A 20062-nucleotide genomic window follows, 5' to 3' on the forward strand; every position below is an offset into this window, starting at 1 on the left:
ACATCTAGTGGTCAGTGGTGGTTTAACTCTGAATCTACTGCAGCAAACTGCAAAAATGACAATTTAGTTCAAATAATAAAAAAAGATATTCTTATGAATCGGTTTTCATTTCAATTACTACTTATTGACTGACTCTATGTTTCCATTCAGCTGAACTTATTGGTCTAAACAAGCTATTTCATTATGTATCAACTCGTATGTAAAATGTTAAAGTCATTTATAAATCCTAAAGTGACAACTGTGACAACTGAATATGAGTTGAATTTATTTTGTGTTCTATGGTTGTAAGATATTTAAGTTGTTTTTTTTTCTTCTTACCTTGAAACAAGTCAGTCTTCATTGTGAATAGGTGGAATTATTTCAACCCATTGCAGAACTATTCTTGTAATGAAAATAATAGGATTGTAGGGCTGATTTTGGATATTTGGGGTATGTTTTACAGCAAACCAAAATAACTATTACTTTATGAGTGAGGTTTGGCGTTGGGAAGCATAAATTACATTTGCCAGGAATTCTGTCCCTGCCTGGTTGCTCTTGTTAATCAGTTTATCACTTGAGCTTTTGTGTTGTTTCCCCCCCCCCCCCCCCCCCCCCCAGATGTGTGTTTTAACCCCAAACAGACCTTGGATTCCTCTCAACCGGTCTCTATGGTTACTATAAGGTCAAATAAGATCAATGGGGAGACAGATGGCAGTCCAGCCTAACCACAACACTCACATCTATAAGCTATAGGTGCAGATGTGTGAGAGAGAGGACGTGCATGTGTTTGTGTGTACCAAACATGTTATCCGAAGAAAACAGAGCAGCAGTATCAGACAACAACATTTGTTCTTAAACCGTTTCATCCATGTTGTCTAATAGAGATAACTCAGTAAATCAATAAAATAATGTTATTCTTATCTTGGTTTACTTTTAAATAGGGGGAAATTAGTCTGTGATAAATTGCATGGCAGTTTTGTAAAATAATTACACACTTAAAAATGCGATTGCACCTTGTTTTCTATTGATTTCCACTGCAATTGAGAACACAAATGTGTGTGTCCCTCTCTTGTCAGGTAAATAGAGGATGATGTCCGACTTTGCACTCCACTCTCATTTTCTTCAGTTTGCCATTGTTGTCTCTCTGCAGATATAACTCTATACTCTTATGGTATTGCAGGGGGAAAGCCAGGCAGGGAGCTTACAAACAATCTGATTTGATTGAAAACACGGTAAATCCCACGCTGGCCCAGGTTTTCAATCTCGCATCATCACTGACACACTGCCGCCCCATAAACCCACTTCTTAATCCCAAAGCCTTTTTTATTTTGTGGTCAATGTGCCACCCATTGCCACAAATCCCCCTCTGCCTCAGCCGTACCCCGCCCCCACCCCCCTGTTTGTGCGAGTGTGTGTGTGTGTGTATGTGTGTGTGTGTGTGTGTGTGTGTGTGCGTGTGTGTGCATGGGGATGAGTCTGTGTTCAGGCACAGCTGGCATCATCATCCTGTAACCTGTTCTTCTCTGGGCATGTTAGTGAATGCACTGGCATGAACAGAGTACCTGGACAAGGTCAGACAGAGCTTTGCAGCCTGCTGTCTGCCGTGGTTCTCATTCTTCATGGTTCTGCTGCTGATACAGGATATTAAACTTCCATCCTTTTTTTGGAGTTCCGATCTGTTTCCCTGGGGAGAAAGACTTCTCAACCAACTCCTTCCTGTTAGCAGCCACGAAAAGTGAGCCACAAGACGATTTGAGGTGCCATAAGAAGATAAGAGGACTCTTTTAGTCCATCCCAGGTGATTTTGTTTTGTTTTTTGACCAGTTCCACAAGACTTATTTGGAGATTGAAGACGACCTTGTTCTTAATTTTTCTGGAAATATACTATCACTGCTCCGGACAGAAAAAGTTTTCTCCCCCCCCCCCTCGAGTCTCCTCGTGCATCCAGACTCCTGCAGGAGGGTCGCAACAGAATCCCACTTCCACCTGATCTACAAGCACTCTGCTCGTTAACAAATTATATAATGCAGGAGCCACACCATTACATGATGGTCATGTGAATTACAACATTAAAAGTCTAATAAAAGAACAAGTGCGCGCTCTCGACGAAGTGCAGCATCGGCCCCAGCATCCAATGCGCGTCCCCGCCCCGCAGAGGCTGTCCGAGATCCCGGGAAGAGGAGTTGGAGCTGCGCGAGTTAAAGTTGGGCTAAAGGGGGGTGAGAGGATGCTGCAGAACAATCTACGACCTTTTTAACATAGCCTATTCGGAGAAACGTGCACTAAGTAAAGGATGACTTGCAAAATACTGAGCATATGCCTCTTATTTTTGGGTTTTCAACATTCCTCATCACGTAAGTCTTGTAAAACAGCAATTGTTCCTCTATTATCTTCAGCTAGAATATTATTAAAATATGTTAAAGCGTATATACATGCCTTATCTGCATATTGTGTATTGTCTGATCATATGCGTGAGAAAAAGTTGCAAGATAACATAAGTGGAAAATACCACTGGAGGGCAAAATGGTGTTTAGATCGTTGAAGGGCACAACACACGTTGCGATACAACCAGGCAGCCTTGTTTTATAGCACAGGTCTTTACATCTCACTGCTTGTCTTTTTTGCGGCTGTCATTTTAGAAAAGCATTGTTTTGTGGGATCACGCAAACCCCCAAAAGTGTAGCGGCACGTCGCGTGGGTCCTGCGGAAGGTGCGCATGGTTATCGCCGTCGCACTGCTGTCTGCATTGCGGTGCTTTCGCTCAGCCCGCACACGCAAGTTTCTGCACCGCGATGGCTTCGACTCTCGACTTCTTTGCAAAAAGCACGTTGCAGATCGAGACTCTTATTTGACGTTTCTGACATAATCATCTTCAAATTGCTACATGGCCGTGTGTGTTGCGGTCATAAGGAGAAAATCCGCTGAACACATTTATTCAAAGTGGAGATGGCCGGGCACAGCGTCCTGACCGGGACCAGCCCACTGCAGTACTTTTTTCTTTTTCTTTTTTTTTTTTTTTGGGGGGGGGGGGTTCCCACCACCTCTATGTGAATTCCCGCATCCTGCGTGCAAACGACGCGCGTGGATCCACCTGGCAGGTGGAAACCATTACTCGCTGTTACTTCGATAAGTGAAGCGGCCATGTGGCGGGTTTATTTTGGACATAATGTGGGGCTGATGTGTTTGGAGCTCAAATTGGGCTCGGGAAAAGGTGCCATGTACACTTCTATCACAGAGTGTTTATGCATACTAATACGCTGCATGCGTGATGTCAGTGTCAGGATGACTTCAAAGGGCCCTGACTGTTAATTAACCCCATGCGCTTTGCGTGACTCATACCTTTTTGGTATGAGTGGGAGATCAGGGGGAGGGATGCTTTGTCATGTGACTTCCTATAGACAACTGTATTTTCAAGCTGAGCCTATGTGTACAGTATTAGTTATGGGTGTTAATGGGGATCCACCTTTCTGAGCTCTTTCTTTTAAGTTATTCCAGGAAGTTATAGACCGTTTTCATATGATGCCATGCTATTGATTAGAAACTCTGGCATATGGCATGCTGAGAAGTGAATGGTGCTATCTTACTGTCGTTATTAATAAGTGAATGAACAGAAAAGGCTGCAATAGAGTGGAAGTTTGTCAACATCATCAGAGAGTGCTTTCCAGTAAGTGTAGGTCTGTGGGTTAGGCTTGTTGTGGATCCTGTTGGTATTGTATTGGCCAGGCTGACTGTATATGTGGAAGCCTGCCAGATATAAATGGAGGCCCAGGTCCCGGAGTACAGTCTGCTACAGTGACCCAACCTTGGGTGGGGCTGAGGCTCACTCAGTAAGTAGTGTGTGCGTTTGAATCAGGAGGATGTGATGCATGCATCTCAAGTTTATGCTTTCTATCATGGTTAGCAGCACAAGCAGCAGGAGACATGTTTGCTCCATGTGACAGGAATTTATATCTAGAAGGAAGCGCATGTTGCTTCGCGTGGACATTTGGCTGTTTTGTTCTTTCAGACAGACGATAAAGCAGTTTGAGGTCTGAATTTGAGTCTGAATGTGATTCTGATGTGCTGCATGGCAGACACCACCAACTGTGATGCCTGCCTGGGAATGAATGATTTATGAAAACCCCTTTAACAGAGCATGGTCTAGTTTGCAGTATTTGCAGCAGTGGTTTGATATATTGTTCGTGGACATCAGCATTCAGTTAACATCTGCACACATACAGGGTAAGGCTGCCTGGATCCTCAGCTGTCACACATCACAATCTAGCGGCAGCCAAAGGAGGTGCCTCTCTGCATATTGTATGTAAGCAGCAGTAAATGATGTGTCACACACCAGCCTCCACTTACAGCGGACTGATGATTCAGCAAGAGTCGTGCTAGTGCTCCCCACAGCCCCTTAATGATAAATGGAGAAAGAGACTACTCTGTGTGGTGCAGAGAACGAGGGTGGGGATGGTGCAGGATCACAAGAAGAGGGGTGAAAACCTGGTGACTGGCTGCTCTGCACAGACTTCAGGTACACTTTTGCTGCTGCGTCATGACAACGCCCACTTGGGTTGAGAGAGGCAAAGAGAAGTAAAAAAAAAATAGCAAGACGACGAGCGAGAGTATGAGGTAATGGGACACAGTGATAACAAGAGAGACTGTAGGATTCAATGGAGGTAAGAAAAGAGAGAGGACTCAAGAGTGAGGGAAAGGAAGCAATGCATTGAAAAGGTGGGGGTGTCTAGCTCGTGTCAGTCTTGCCATGAGGAGGAGCTGAGGAGCTGCATGGCCTGGATTTACCTGCTGTAGTCTGGGATGCAGCCACTCTTCACGTTTAAAGTCAAATTCCCCTCCTCTACTAAAAATTGAAGGATACAAACAAAATCAATACACCGTCAGGCATTAGTTGGAGATACATATATAGCCTGTGTAGCTGCAGCAGTGATGACACATTATTTTACATTTTTGGGAGCCATTTGAACAGTGACTCGTGTGAAATGGCTCTACGGCGTAGTGATGGAGTGATGCATCATCTGCAACATAGCAGGGGATTCTGTATGCTAAAGATGGAGAGAAATCCTCTCCGTGAGGCAGACACAGAGACAGAAAGTCAAGGTCACATTTCACTTGCTCAGCACATTGCCTCCACCTGAATGAGCAGCGTGTCCTTGCACGGGAGGTGACAGAACTCATGCTCATGTGACAAAGAAAGAAAAGAAAACGGCATATTCGTGCTGTATATAATGTCTCTTCTATATAATCATGTGTTATTTAAGGCAGAGGATGCAAGCTCTCCACTTCATAATTTCTGCCCCTCTCACATAGTTATTTAAAATGTGAATCTATGCAGCACCTTCCTCATCCTGCTCCATCTGCAGCCTGCATACTAATTCTGCTAACATCTCCTGTTTCCAGCCAATGTCTATACCGTCCATGACCTCTGTGATCGTAAGATCAGGAATTACAATGGCAGAACTCCTGTTTCCTAGTTAACAACTCCAAAATGTTTTTTAATGAGGGAGAAGGGAGAGGAAGGCCAGTTTGGAGCGGCTCCCAGTCACCTTTTTTTAGTTGGTTCTTTGCTCACTCAGATTCAAACTTTATTTATTCAAATAATTATTTGTATCTGCCATACCTTCATATTCAAGTAAAACCTGTAGCCTGTCTATATTATATATCTTGTGGGAGTGTCAGAGTGCATATTTTGGCACTTAAAATGAGACAGTGTTTCTCTTGCAGCTCGAGGTGAGTGCATCGTACATTTATTCGCAGCAGTGACACAAGCAAGATTAGGTGGAATTATTGTCAGTTTTAATAGCCGTTGGCTGGGGAGCAAGCCTGAGCAGATGGGTGTCGGTCCTATCAGTCGCATATTCACATGCAGAACAGCATCTCAACATGACAAAGCCACATTTGGTGTGCGCCTTTGACTTTCCTGCTCATGAAACTGCATGCGCTTCCAAAAAAGAAAAGACAAATAAATATATTCACAGACACACAACACAGCCACTGACAGGCACGTACACACACACACACCCACAAAGAAAATCATGTGACGCAGCAATATTTTTATTCTGCCTACTCCTCTTTTGAAATAGGGAGGGGGTGTCCCAATAGTTAATCTCAAAGATAGCATGAATAACTAATAGTCTCATATTTCACCACTCGTTCCACCCATCCTGTGAAGAAATGAACGATGTTGCACGCTCAAGTGTGGATGCCAGGACGTTAAAAGGAAACCATTGGGGACTGTGCTTTACTGTGGAATATGAATCTGTGACCTCACTATGTCTACCTTTAGCAGCAGAAAGACTTATTGTGTTTTTCTATGACCTGAATTTAATTGGATTGATTCAGCCAAATTAGTATTTATATCTAATGGAGCATGAACTAGCCTCTAATTAAACTGTGAATGGTTGGTTCTTATCGAGCTTTGCAGCTGTGCAAGTCTCTGTTGCAAAGAATTATATAATTTTGAAAGTTATGTGAATCCTGCATTATGAAGGGTTCTTTTTTATTTACTCCTGATCTTGGTGTCTCCCTCATTGTTACTGCAGGAGAATGTGTTGATCCGCTGGTCTCCAGCCTTTACGCCTCCTCCTTCCTGGCCTCCTCCAGATATAACTTTCTTTACTCTGCCAATTTTGCGAAATTGTATGGTAAGTTCCTAATTATAGTGTCTTTGAGTTCATCCATGATTTCACACCATTCACCTTACATACCTTTCTAATGGCAGGTGGTTTAACTCATCTCTGCAAGAAATGCACAGGTGTACAGCAATTAATAATATTAATAACAGCTCTAGTCCAGTTATTTGTGCATGCACAGTAATGTTATAAATTAGACTAGTGTCAAAATTGTCATCGTGAGGAGTTTCACAATTACAACATTGTTCTGCAATATGCGTTTGGGACTCTTAACACTCATTGGGGATTTTTAATTCTCAATATGTAACCTAGTTTCACTTCAGCACAGAAAAGAGGAGCTCAGATGACATAATCTATCAACTGAAGGAACACTTATAGTGAATTTATTTGGGGTATCTGCTAGTAAGTTAGCTTTCAGATGGAGGCCTACAGTATAGTTTAATTTCCGTTGTATTAGCTCATCTGCAAATTACTAAAGGCCTGTCCAATCCCTAACAAAACAGTACAGTAGATGAACTTTACACCCCACATTAAACAGGACTTAAACCAACTGCTTTGGTTGTCATGTATCTGTCACCCCTCCAGTGAAACTCTGCCATTTCTCCCCCTCAGGCAGCAGTGGCTGGTCCCCATCCCAGAGGGACAGACAGCCATGGCTGCAGGTCGACCTGGGCAGGAAGTATCGACTGGTGGCCATTGCCACCCAGGGGACCTTCAACTCATATGACTGGATCACCAAGTACACCCTGTTGTATGGAGACCGACCGGACTCCTGGACGCCGTACATCATGGATGGAGGCAACTCTGTAGGTGTCACTGAGCCATGGTGGTTGGGGCGGTGTGAGGGCCATAACAGGGATGAGGCGAGGATTAACTAGTCAAATGTAATCTTTACAGACGATTCAGTGGGCGTTGTATTAAATTCATTGTCACTGGCACTGAAACGAAGAGAGTGCAGCATATTATCTCTCTCAACACTGACAAAGCTAATCTCATCATCGGTTCATCTCCAATTCCTTGATAAGCGCTACCACCATTGCAGTGACTCAATAATTCTCTCCCTTATTTTCTCGCTGTCATCTGTTTGCAGACGCTTCCCGCAAACTGGAATTACTATCAGGTGAAGAGGAATGTCTTCCATTACGCCTTTACTGCTAAACACATCCGTCTACTTCCTCTTGCGTGGAACACAGAGAATGGGGGGAAGATTGGTGTGAGGCTGGAGCTGTTTGGCTGCTCTTATGGTAAAGATGACTCATGGACTCTACCCAGGGATTTACAGTTTCTGATTTTATTCCAGGGACATTCCACAATCCCAGTATTTAATCGTATTTGATAATATGCCACTAAATCTCAGTGCCAAATATGCTACAATATGTTCCTAGTTAATAAACGAGTAACCTCAGTAACACCTGATTCATACTCAGAAACATTCTCAAACTCATCTGATGAGCTCCAGGATATGTGCCATTAAGCATTTAACACATTTCCCCCTGGGGATGAATATAGTATATAGTATCTGTCTGTCTGTCTATCTATCTATCTATCTATCTATCTATCTATTTACTCCGATAATCCTTAAAACCTAATGCTACATGAGACTTATATGCACGTCATATCTTCTGTTAAATGGATTCAATCTTCTATTGAATCCATTTAAACATTTTTTCCGCAGATTCCTATGTACTACAGTACAACGGTGACGACTCAGTGGTCTACATGTACCCAGAAAAGAGGTCCCGTACACAACATGACCACATTGCCATAAACTTCAAGACTCTGGAGCAGGATGGTCTGCTGTTACACAGTGAGGGGATTCAAGGAGACCTCTTCACCTTGGAGCTGAAGAGAGGCCGACTTTACCTGCACATCAGCCTAGGTAGAGCCTCAGTTGTTTGATGGATAAATAAAGTATTTTTTAAATTATTTGTAATAGACGTGTCCACAAGGGCACCCCATAACGTTGACATTTACTGTATAGATATTTTAGAGTTATGGGTGAAGAAAATATTGGCCTGTCAGACAATGATATCCATCTCAGAAAGAAGTGGATTTATCTCAATCTTGAAAGTTGTCTGCAGGAGAGATCTTAATATATTGCTGCTTAGATTGTTTGAATTAACTTGAGCTGATTTAGAGTCATTTTTACTTCCCCCTGTCCTTGGCCTCTTTTTTTTTCCAGGAAGTAGTGTAATACACAAAGTTGACGGTCGGACTACACTGACTGCTGGCAGCCTTCTTGATAATCTGCACTGGCACTATGTCACCATCAAGCGCTACGGTCGACAGGTGAACTTCACAGTGGACAGTCACACAGTCACAGCCATCTGCAAAGGAGAGTTTACACACCTGGATCTGGACACACAGGTAACTCATAAACAGATAACATCTTTGCGCTACAGTATAAAATACAAACTGAATGCTATGATAAGTTTAGGAAATGATCAATGAGCTGTATGCTGAATACATTTACTTAATGCCTCTTTGGAGGATACTTCCAAATAGATTTTTCTTACAACTTGAAGGCAAATGTTTTTTTTTTTAATATTCATTTTTGCATTTATTTATACTGTGCATACCTTTTCTTGTCAATGATGATGGTGATAAGTGCCTTAATGCATTTATCCTAGTTATATGTAGGAGGTGTCATAGAGCAAAATCTGCCTCACCTGCCCACTACACCAAATTTCCGGGGCTGCCTGGAGAACGTCTTCATCAATGATGTCAACATCATCTACAAGGCTAAGAGAGAAGAACCTGAAATCCGCATTCCACGAAAAGTAGGGCTTTATACAAACCATCACATTATCTGTTCCATGCTCACAAAACAATAACAATATCAGAGAAAATATGTTTACTGTAACTCGTATTTCTCTTTTTTACCTTCAGAAAAAGATGCATTATGCCTGCAGGGACATTCTGCTCAAACCGATGACTTTTGCTGGGCCCAACAACTACCTGCAGGTGCCGGGCTACTTCAGGAAACCAAAGATGTTTGTCAAGTTTAAATTCCGCTCATGGGACTACACAGGGCTGCTAATGTTCACTCGATTTGCTGATGACCTGGGCGCCCTTGAGCTGGGACTAAGCGAGGGACAGATCAACGTCACTATATTCCAGCCCGGGAAGAAGAAACTCCAGTTTGCTGCAGGTGGGCTTATCCAGTTTTTTTGGACTTGACAAGTTTAACAGAAAAGATAACATTTAAACATTTTGAAGCATCCAATTTTTAATGCCTCATTCTATTGACAGGTTTCTACGCCCCACCCCTTACTTACTGGTAATATTAGGTTGTTAAAAGCTCACTACTCATATCAAGCTACAGCTGTGGATTTTGTCTGTTGAAATGACAACTGGCGCTAACAAATCTTATCAGTTGTGGTTAGCTAGCAACGCTAATGTTAACTCTAAAACTCAATACGATGTCTGAAACCTTTTTCTGCTGACGTTATAAGGTTCCCAGCTGATTTAAAGGCCCTCTAATAAGCATCTTAAACATGCACTAAAACGCTAAATACAAAAACTTGTCAGCCAGGCTGCAGCTTATGTTATGGAAGATAAAAACACACTACAATTGTGCTTGTGTCTTTGCATAAGTTAAAAGAGATACCTACAAACTCATTTGATACCCATAGCTACAAAGTAAGCTGCCATGCCTAGTTACAATTGTTAGGCTATGATTGGACAATCCCTGTTTGGGGGCGGGGTTTAACTAACAGTTATGAATTTATATAGCGCTGCAAGGTGCAGGCAATAATGAGATCTCTGTACTGAATCTGATTGTAGAAGCAAAGCATGACAGACATTTCTCCAATTTTTAGGCTACCGGCTAAATGATGGTTACTGGCACACAGTGGATTTGGCAGCCAGAGACAACCTGCTGACCCTCACAATTGATGAGGAGGAGGGCTCTCCACTTAAGATCACCAATCCGTTCACAATACGGACAGGAGACCGCTACTTTTTTGGAGGTGAGGGGGGGCCAATTGTTGAAAACTCCTGAAATCAACTTACAAATCTGCACGGTCCAATACATACATTTGCTTTCCTTCACTTAGGTTGTCCAAAAACCAATAACACAATACGAAAGTGTGAGACCAAGCTGAACCGCTTCCATGGTTGCATGCAGCATATCTTCATAGACAATGAACAGCTTGATATTGACGTTATTCTTCAACGGCAGTGGGGGCGCTATGCTGAGTTGTTGTTGGGCACTTGTGGCATCACTGACAGGTAGGAAATATAACCAAATGTAAAATATGCAGCATAAAGCATACATCACTGATCTTCTCACTATCTTCTAATGTCATGTCATGTGTTCACAGATGTAGTCCAAATCCATGTGAACACGAAGGCAGATGCATCCAGTCCTGGGATGATTTTATCTGTCTGTGTGAGAACACCGGCTATAAAGGAGAGGTGTGTCACATGTGTAAGTGCTGGCCAGGCAATCTTTTCAGTTTAATATCTATTTTTTTGCAGTTGGTTACACGTGGCCCATACCGTCCTAATAATAACAAATTGATCATCTCACTTATCGAACAGCGGTTTATAAAGAGTCGTGCGAGGCCTACAGACTCAGTGGCAAGTATTGGTCTGGAAACTACACCATCGATCCTGATCTCAGTGGGCCGCTGAAACCATTTGAAGTGTACTGCAAAATGAAGTGTAAGTATTCACTGTCACACATAACATACAGCTCTCTCTCTGTGTGTGTGTGTGTGTGTGTGTGTTGGAAAAGTGCCTTTTAACATTTAATCACCATACATTTATATCTGTTGTGCCTCTTCACAGCATATAAAGCTTGGACAGTGATCCTGCATGACCGTGTGGATGGTACAAAGGTCTCTGGGAGTTCAATAGACCGACCATATATAGGAAATGTCAATTACTGGAACGCCTCCTGGGATGAAGTCACTGCTCTAGCCAACACCTCTTTGTACTGCGAGCAGTGGATCGACTACTCCTGCTACAAGTCCCGTCTCCTTAACACCCCAAGTAAGTCAGCGTATTCATTTGGTAGTGTGTTTATGGAAAACAAGGAATATAGTAAACTAACACATCATGTATTTTTTTAAATAGACGGAAGACCTTTTGGTTACTGGATTGGTCGTAACAATGAGAGTCACTATTACTGGGGTGGAACATTCAGAGAGGTCCAAAAGTGTGGCTGCGCTATCAACCAAACCTGCACCGATCCCAAGTTTCAATGCAACTGTGATGCAGACTATAGACAATGGTAAGAGAGGGGATACATTGAGCAGGTTTAGTTTGTATCTGTGATACTTATGAGGAAGTCTTAACATCCCCACTGTGGCTTTTCAGGTACTCAGATAAGGGCTACTTGGACTTCAGAGACCATCTCCCTGTTAGGAAGGTGGTAGTCGGGGACACCAACAGGACTGGCTCAGAAGCACAATTCACCGTCGGGCCCCTCCGCTGCCATGGCGACAGTGAGCTTAAATACCATGGGTTGTGTTCACACTGTGATGTTCTGCTTTGTTGAAGAGTGACAATTTGTTTTTATTATATACTGTATATATATATATATACATACACAGTACACATATCTCAATGTTTTCCAAAGGAAACATCTGGAACACAATAGCCTTCACCAAGCCCACCTACATCACCTTCCCGACCTTCAGGCCCGGCTCCAGCGCTGACATCTCCTTCCACTTCAAAACCTATCGTGACCACGGCGTGTTCTTGGAGAATTCTGATGACCAACTGCGAAACTTCATTCGGATAGAGATGAATAGTGAGTTGACTCATCTGCTACCAGGGAGCTATTCTCCTCATACAACTGATGTATCTAACAATTACTGTATTAAAAAGAAATGCTTTCCATGTTATCCTTTCTCTTCCAGCGACCCATAACCTTTTGTTTATATTCATGGTTGGTGATGGCATCGTTAATGTGACACTACGCTCCCCGGTGCCACTCAATGACAACGAGTGGCACTTTGTTCAAGCCGAGCTTAACGTGAAGCTGGCCCGCATCAAGGTTGACTATCAGCCTTGGACTGTCACACGTTTTCCAGGTCAGACTTTCGTCACCATGAAGTTTACGCATCCTATCCTAGTAGGTAGGTTGCTTGAGGTGAACTTGGGTATTTGCCATGACATACAGTGGACTTATTCTCTCTAAACGTTGAATAAAGATGAATAACCACTGATGAAAGTATTGTTTGTATTAGGTGCAGCCAACCGCACCCTAAGACCTTTCTTGGGGTGTCTTCGAGGATTGCGGATGAACGGTGTTCCTTTTGATCTTGAGGGGAAAGTAAATGAAGAACAGGGTATAAGGAGGAACTGTACTGGGCAGTGTCTCAATGCTACCATACCATGCCGAAACAGTGGCCAGTGTATGGAGGGCTATGCTGCCTACACTTGTGACTGTAACAACACAGCTTTCGATGGTTTCTACTGCCATAAAGGTGAGTTCATGCACGTTTCTGACAACTACCTTCACATAGTAACTGACATCATCGGCAGCAATACTTTGCTGATATCTAATCCCACAATGATCTTTTGTTAAGACATCGGAGCCTTCTTTGAGATTGGCTCGTGGCTTAGATACAACATACGAAAGAAGCCTATATCAGACGAAGCAGCATGGGCCAACTGGATTGACCCGCATTTCGACAACTTCAGCCTTGGCTACAATGACACGGCAGATGACATCGAGTTCAGTTTCAGCACGGTTCACACACCGGCCGTGTTGCTCTATATAAGCTCCTTCGTCCAAGACTACATTGCCATCATCCTCAAGACAGACGGTAGGGGAAGCTCAGAAACAGTCTGTCTAAGAATGTGAAAGCTGGAATCTTTTTGAAAGGGTAGCAGATTCATGTCATTCATAGATTAGAGAGTCAGAATCTCTCAAAACTACTGCATAGGTTGATGTAAAGCAGTTACTCATGAGAAAAAAAACGTATATTTTATTGATGTCTTTTGTTTCCTCACTCTCTATAGGTAGTGTCGATCTGAGGTATAAGCTGGGGCTCATAACACACAAATTCCAGCTGACACACCGAAACCTGGCAGATGGATACCCCCACTACGTCAACATAACCAGACACAACAGAACCATCAAAACACAGGTTTATGCTGATCTGTGGTTTATTATTTTCATTGAAGTAATATACTGTTGTGCACCCACTTTAGATTAGCTTAGCATAAAGACTGGAAACAGCTAACCTTACTTGTCTTATTTTGCCCTGCCCACAGGTGGATTACATGGAGCCCATAGTGGAACTGATAACCATAGTGGAGGACGCCAGGTTTGACTCTCCGAAGTCCATGTTCATGGGCAGAGTGATGGGTAAACATCCAATTGACCAATTGTTGATTAGAACACATGGGCTAATGTTTTCTTCTTGCTGCCAGTATTATTATCATTATTTTGAGTTGGAAATCTGTTGATGTTTTATTTTTTTCCGTTTCCACTCTTTCAGAGGTTGGTGACATTGACTATGAGATCCAGAGGCATAATGCTCCCGGCTTCATCGGCTGCATATCCGGGGTGAGATACAACGTCTACGCCCCGTTAAAGGCCTTCTTCCGTCCAAATGAAACCGACCCTCCGGTAACGACACAAGGCTATGTATCGGAGTCCAACTGTGGCGCCTTCCCTCCTGTCCTGGGTTATGTACCATGGGAGGTAGACCCCTGGTTTACCACCATAGGTGGGTATATATGTCCTGTAATGCATCTGTTCAAAAACAGAAAATGACTCTGTTCATCCACTCATTTTTGTACCTCTCCCTTTCAGAGTATGTTTATATCCACGATGACCTAGGCCTGTTTTGGATAACAGGTAAGATCTGCTTTATTACAGAATTGCTGCTATAAAAAAATAATCTGACAGGTAATGGGAAATTTAGCAGTTTATTAATTTTGAAGCACTGCTTCTTTCCCTCGTTTCTGTTTTGCTCACTCTTTCTCTCCTCTCCCAGATGACAAAAATCAGATGTTTGAATTTCTCTTTTCTTTTTTCCTAAAATCCTATAATCCTAAATTAGAGCAGGGTTGTCAAATTCCAATGTGGGTTTTTGAATGTTTATTCAAGTGTCTGACTGCTGTCTCAAATAAATTACATGTGGGACAAACCCCCCCCCCCAAAAACCACAAAGAAAACAGCCAGATTTCCAATGCATTATCATCACACTGGAGATTTTCTTTAATTGCATTTGGTTGAGGTCAGATTATCTTTTTAATCCATATGAAGGAACATAATTAAAGTAAAATAGACCTGCATCTCTTTGCAAGAGAAAATAAATAACAGTGGGCCTATATCTATGGATTTCTGGGGGGGAAAAAAACAATATTTAATATACTTATTCCACCATTTAATCCCCATGATAACCCATGCGCCATATTACAAGAGGAGTGTTGGGACCAGATGAACAGTTTGCAGCACAGTATTACAGATGATGAAAAAAATTAGAGCAGGTCTCTCTGATGAGCAAGTGAGGCTGGAGTCTCAGGATTAAACTGTGGCACATGGACTGCCTGCTCCATCCCCGTCTGAGGCCTTTACCAGATGAGCTATATTTAGTCTGCATGGGCCCAGCTTACTGTTCATCATTGATAGATGTTTCAGTTTAATAGATCATTCCTGATTCTGAGGTATTATGCTAATGCAGGACATCAGCATGCGATTAATAATGCGTGCGCTTTTTCAATCCTCCCAACAATGGTCCTCCTTGGTAAGCAGACATCTACCCTGTCTGATGTACGAAGCAGGTTAAAAGGTTAGGATTTAAAAATATAGTAGATGAAACAAATCTGCCAGTGGACACATTCTGTCACGACGATATTGAAGACATTTATTTTCCTGTCCTGTCCTGTGACTATATCACTTTAAATACAATTGTTGTGTCTTTGCTGTTCTGAGCTCTGTGTTGGGCGCTGGGTGTTTTTTCAGGAGCATCGATCCATTCTCTATAGCCATTAATTGAGGGTATGAACCTAAAGATGCTGAAGCCTTTCCGGGCATAAAGGCCGGGAGACACTGTGGGCATTTTGCCAGTCCATTACACAGTGACCTGACAAACAAAGAAACACAATTATAGGCAATTTAATGTCTGCAGATCTGAACCTGCTTGACTGTGACAGGAAACCCAAGCAAATGCAGGGGAGGGCATTCAAACTACACAGAGAGGACAAGGGCTGAGGCTTGTTTTCAGCTTGAACTACTGAACAATAATTGTGGCTCACAGGCAGCTGCTCTGTGAATACTCAGGGCCACAGTCTTATAAAACAAGTGACCACATTAAAAATGTAGGATTAATTTTGGAAGCTGACATGCCCTTTAACAATCAATCAAATTAGGAGCTACTGAGAACTATTTTTAAGATCAGTCTCAGTGTGATGCTTGCCAGGACAAAAAGATCAGAGGATATCACCTCAGTCTTCACAAACCTCATGACTACATAAGATCCTCATCCTGGTGTGTCTGGCCAGGCTGGCTCGTATATCAGATGATGCTCTGAATTTACAAACACAGCAGACGTCTCAGGTCACAAAGCCGCCAATCTCCCTCATGTCCCAAGAGCTTACTTACTCTGAACCTAGTGAGATTGCCTTCAGCAAGTTATTTATAACTTGTACACACATTGAGTTCACTAACAATCAACCTTTATGCCAGTTAGCTGTCGACCAAACAGCTGACTAGCAGGGTAGTAGTCCATCCACTGTGTTAGCTTCATAACCCTACAGACCTCTACACACACTGCAGACTGGTCGTTTACAATTACCGTTTGTATCAACGACACACCCTGTTCCCTTGAATTCATGATGAAAACTGTTGAATATCTCGCATGCCTCCCCAGTGAATGGAGAATCCTAAAAGAAAATTATGGCCTTGATGTATATTAGCAAATGGAGTATGTGGATGAGGCGGCAGTGCTGCTCGGGTTCTCCGGTCACCGTGGAGGCACGTGGGAAAACACAGTTTCCTTCAATAATTGAACTAAGGTCAAACGCAGCGAGTAAACAAATGTTCATTTTGAGGGTGAAATATTTTGTTAATGTCGTTACTGTTGTTGCCTACTGGCCAGTCTGTGTCAATAACTGATGCATGATGCATTTTTGTCTGTGTGAAGTACATAAACAAAGTAAACACAAAGCTCATGGCACCAAAGATGTGTGTAGAAATACAAATTGATGGATTCAGTATACACATGACTGACTTCCTGTTAGAAAACAGACTTGGCTGATATAATATAAACAGTGCCTGTTCCTCATCAGTATCAGAATCCCCTCTTTCCTCATTGTATTAGTGGTTAACTCTGACTGTGCTATTTTTATCCTTCAGTCATTGTCATCCTGGCGCTGCTGCTGCTGTTTGGAGGCATGTACAGCATCTATGTCTATGCGTATCAGCAGAAGGGCAGCTACCGCACCAACGAACCCAAGAACCTGGAGTCCCCGAGCAGCTCCAGGCCGCTGACGGAGACCCTGAGGAGAGAAAAGAAGAACCTCCCGCAAATTGAGGAGGAGTTCAGGAGCGACTAGCGCCACAGGACCTTTGGGACAGTGGGTGGGGTTTGACTGGGGGTTGGGGAGAGGGAAATAGCGCTTCAGACAACCACAGATACCTGTATTAAGTTTTGTAATTCTTTCATTCTTAATTTTTTTCTTTTCGTTTTAGTTTGTGTTTGTTTCCCAGTGTTGAGTGGGATCAGATGCCTGGTGCTCTACATAGTATGTCTTTTGGTAAGGCTTAAAAGTTCAACATCAAGCCCCATGTTGCGTGAGTAGCCAACAAGTCTCACTGTGTTGCAGGGTGAAATACTGAAGTGCCTCATCTGAGCGAGCTTGATTTGAAGTAACATTATAGCTTATTCAGAAAGGATAAAGATTAGACACTAGTGGGATCAGGATTCAAGGGATGTTTAGTTACATTTAGAACATCAGTTGAATATAATCTAACCCTTTTTTTTTTTCTGAGCCACTTTCAAGATCAATTAAAGCTAAAAAATATCTTACTGTATATATCTATTGCCATCTAAGATATACCTTTTGATGACAATCTCTAATGGAGCCATTTTGGGGACTTGCGCAGAAAGCACATCTGTGAACTAAACCAGTGCAAAAATAAATAAATAACTGATCACAGAAACAAAACTGGTGTTCCTGAATAAAAACATCCAACGCAAGGGAGAGCGCACTGACAAGCATGGAAGCTTTGAGATGATACATATAGAGATTGTAAAAGGTACACGCGCTTATATTTGTTGTATTGCAGCCTATAACAGTGCATTACCTATACAGAATGGCACATGTAAGTGGTTCAGAATTGCCATAGTCTCAGTAGATAGCAACTTTGCCGATCACAGTATGCTCAGATTCCTAAACACATTCTCAGCTTGGAGAAATGAGAGTGTGATGACATGTAGATACTCCTCCTGGTGCGAGAGCTAACAGGCTGTTGCCGTACTGCAGAAATCCAAACAATGAGGCGATGAAGCTCAGCAGGGACAGGGTGACCTACATATTCATCTTCTCGTTTTTTCTGTCTTACTTCCAGTCGCTTATAATGATGGTCATGCTGCCAATAGCTCGGTGCTAAAGAGAGTTTGACGTGGCACACGTGTGTCACGAGAGTATAACGAAAGGATCAGTCTCCTCACAGTCATTTCATCCTTGATAATGAGCATCTTTCAGGAAACAGCTGCTCCCGGTGGCCATGTGGAGAAGCACACACACGCACGCACGCACGCACACACACACACACACACACACACAAACGCACACACACACACACACACATACACACACACACACACACACACACACACACACACACACAATAACATATGTACAGAGGACCAAGTGTAAATGCTTATCTTTTACTTCCAACTCATACTGCTCCAATATTTTTGCATATTGCTGTAGGACAGTTAGCCAATCACGCCAGTCACCACCACCGCTGCTGCTGCTACTGCTGCTTGTTTAGCTGCTTTCAGTGGAAAGTCTAAAAGTCTACCTGTATTGTCCAATGGCATTTTCTTCTCTGGCAAGATGAAATTCTTGAAAAAATGTGTGGTGCAACCAAGGCTTCAGGCTGTCATCACTCACTGCAGCGCTCCTTGATACTAAAGCACTGTTGTGTAGGCCCATGTGGAAAAATAGTCAAACATTTGTAACATATCAGCTATGCATTTGTAGAGCATGACCGCACTTTGCAGTAAAATGCAATAATATGAGCTTTTTTCAGCCACCAATGATGTTAACGTTAAATTTGCAGATGCACAATAGCAAGTAGGATGTATTGAGTGTATATGTGAATATATGAATAATGTGTTAAGCGATTATCTTTTTTATTCCTGTGGTTTATAAACAGTGAAAGGGAGTGCTTTGAATGTAAATCCTCTGACTGTGTAATGTATGAGCGGACGCTACAGTGAAGACATTGCTCAAGTGTTTTCATTGTCGGCTGCTTAGCACTGAAAGTAAACTCATTCATGGTAGCTTTTTGGAACGCTCAGGATAAAGAAAGTACAGAACATGTTCTCTGTAGCACTAATACACCTCCAAAGGTCAACCTTGTTTGTCTCTTCCAATATATATATATATATGGGCAGAACTGTGCAGCATTGTACAGTGAAAGGATGTAAAAACTTCCTAACAGTGTATGAAAATGTATAGATTCGCCCAAAACTGGCGCGCATAGGCTATATTTTTAAGAAAGATGCAAAGTGGTGAATGATAATGAAAAGTGAGCAAACGGAGTGAAACTGTTGGTTTGTGATCGACACCAAGAATAGTTTGTGTTTTTGTTGAATAGACAATCACCACGCAAAGTTCATATTCTGCGCAAGCCAACACACTTGGGCCAAATATGCTTTGTTGCCTCTTCGTAAAGAGTAAACTTATGTGTCATATAAATGTATACGCCTCACTCATTGGTTAACAGAATATAAATATTAGGCCGAACAGTGTCACGTCATTGCCGCTCACGAGTTAATCCTGCGTGGTCCCTGGAGTGTGTGTGTATGTGTGTGTGTGTGTGTGTGTGTGTGTGCGCGTGTGTGTGTGTGTGTGACTGGATGTTTACATATTTGTGTATTCATCGTTTGCCCACCGAGATACTGATTTTAAACGACTCTCTTTAAAAGATAAAAAAAACCAATCATGTGCACTGATGCCAACTAGCCAACTCACTTATCGTCGTGCACCAGCCATAGAAGAAAGAGACAGAAACGAGGCTGCGTGTCGCTCAGAGTGACTCCTCCATGTTCAGGCATCAGTTGTTTGTAGGTTTCCAGCATATTGAATCTGTGCTGATCGGATCCCATAGAGAGGGTGTGAATGAATTACGATGAAATGGCCAGTAGATGGAGTAGGTCAGGAGGATGTTGTTAGCTCAGACAGGCTATCTGCTGATTTCACCAACTGTGTAACTTTTTGAGGGCTGCTTTATGCTTCCTGGAGTTCAACCT

At 42.6% G+C, this 20062-nt stretch overlaps 1 protein-coding gene across 1 annotated transcript; it reads left to right on the top strand.

The window, feature by feature from the left end:
- The first annotated feature begins 2167 nt into the window (after window positions 1-2167).
- Window positions 2168-17132, top strand: cntnap1 (contactin associated protein 1). The gene is made up of 24 exons (XM_034539404.1): window positions 2168-2333; window positions 6519-6620; window positions 7221-7414; window positions 7699-7852; window positions 8284-8487; window positions 8791-8975; window positions 9239-9388; window positions 9498-9759; window positions 10430-10579; window positions 10667-10841; window positions 10934-11040; window positions 11154-11276; window positions 11403-11606; window positions 11691-11847; window positions 11934-12061; window positions 12196-12369; window positions 12479-12697; window positions 12809-13048; window positions 13151-13390; window positions 13587-13714; window positions 13842-13935; window positions 14069-14299; window positions 14386-14430; window positions 16933-17132. The coding sequence occupies exons 1-24, from the start codon at window positions 2273-2275 to the stop codon at window positions 17130-17132; spliced, it is 3927 nt and encodes a 1308-aa protein (XP_034395295.1). The 5' UTR covers window positions 2168-2272.
- Window positions 17133-20062: the final 2930 nt, after the last annotated feature.

Source organism: Cyclopterus lumpus, chromosome 8 (genome assembly GCF_009769545.1).
Source record: "Cyclopterus lumpus isolate fCycLum1 chromosome 8, fCycLum1.pri, whole genome shotgun sequence".
NCBI lineage: Eukaryota > Metazoa > Chordata > Actinopteri > Perciformes > Cyclopteridae > Cyclopterus > Cyclopterus lumpus.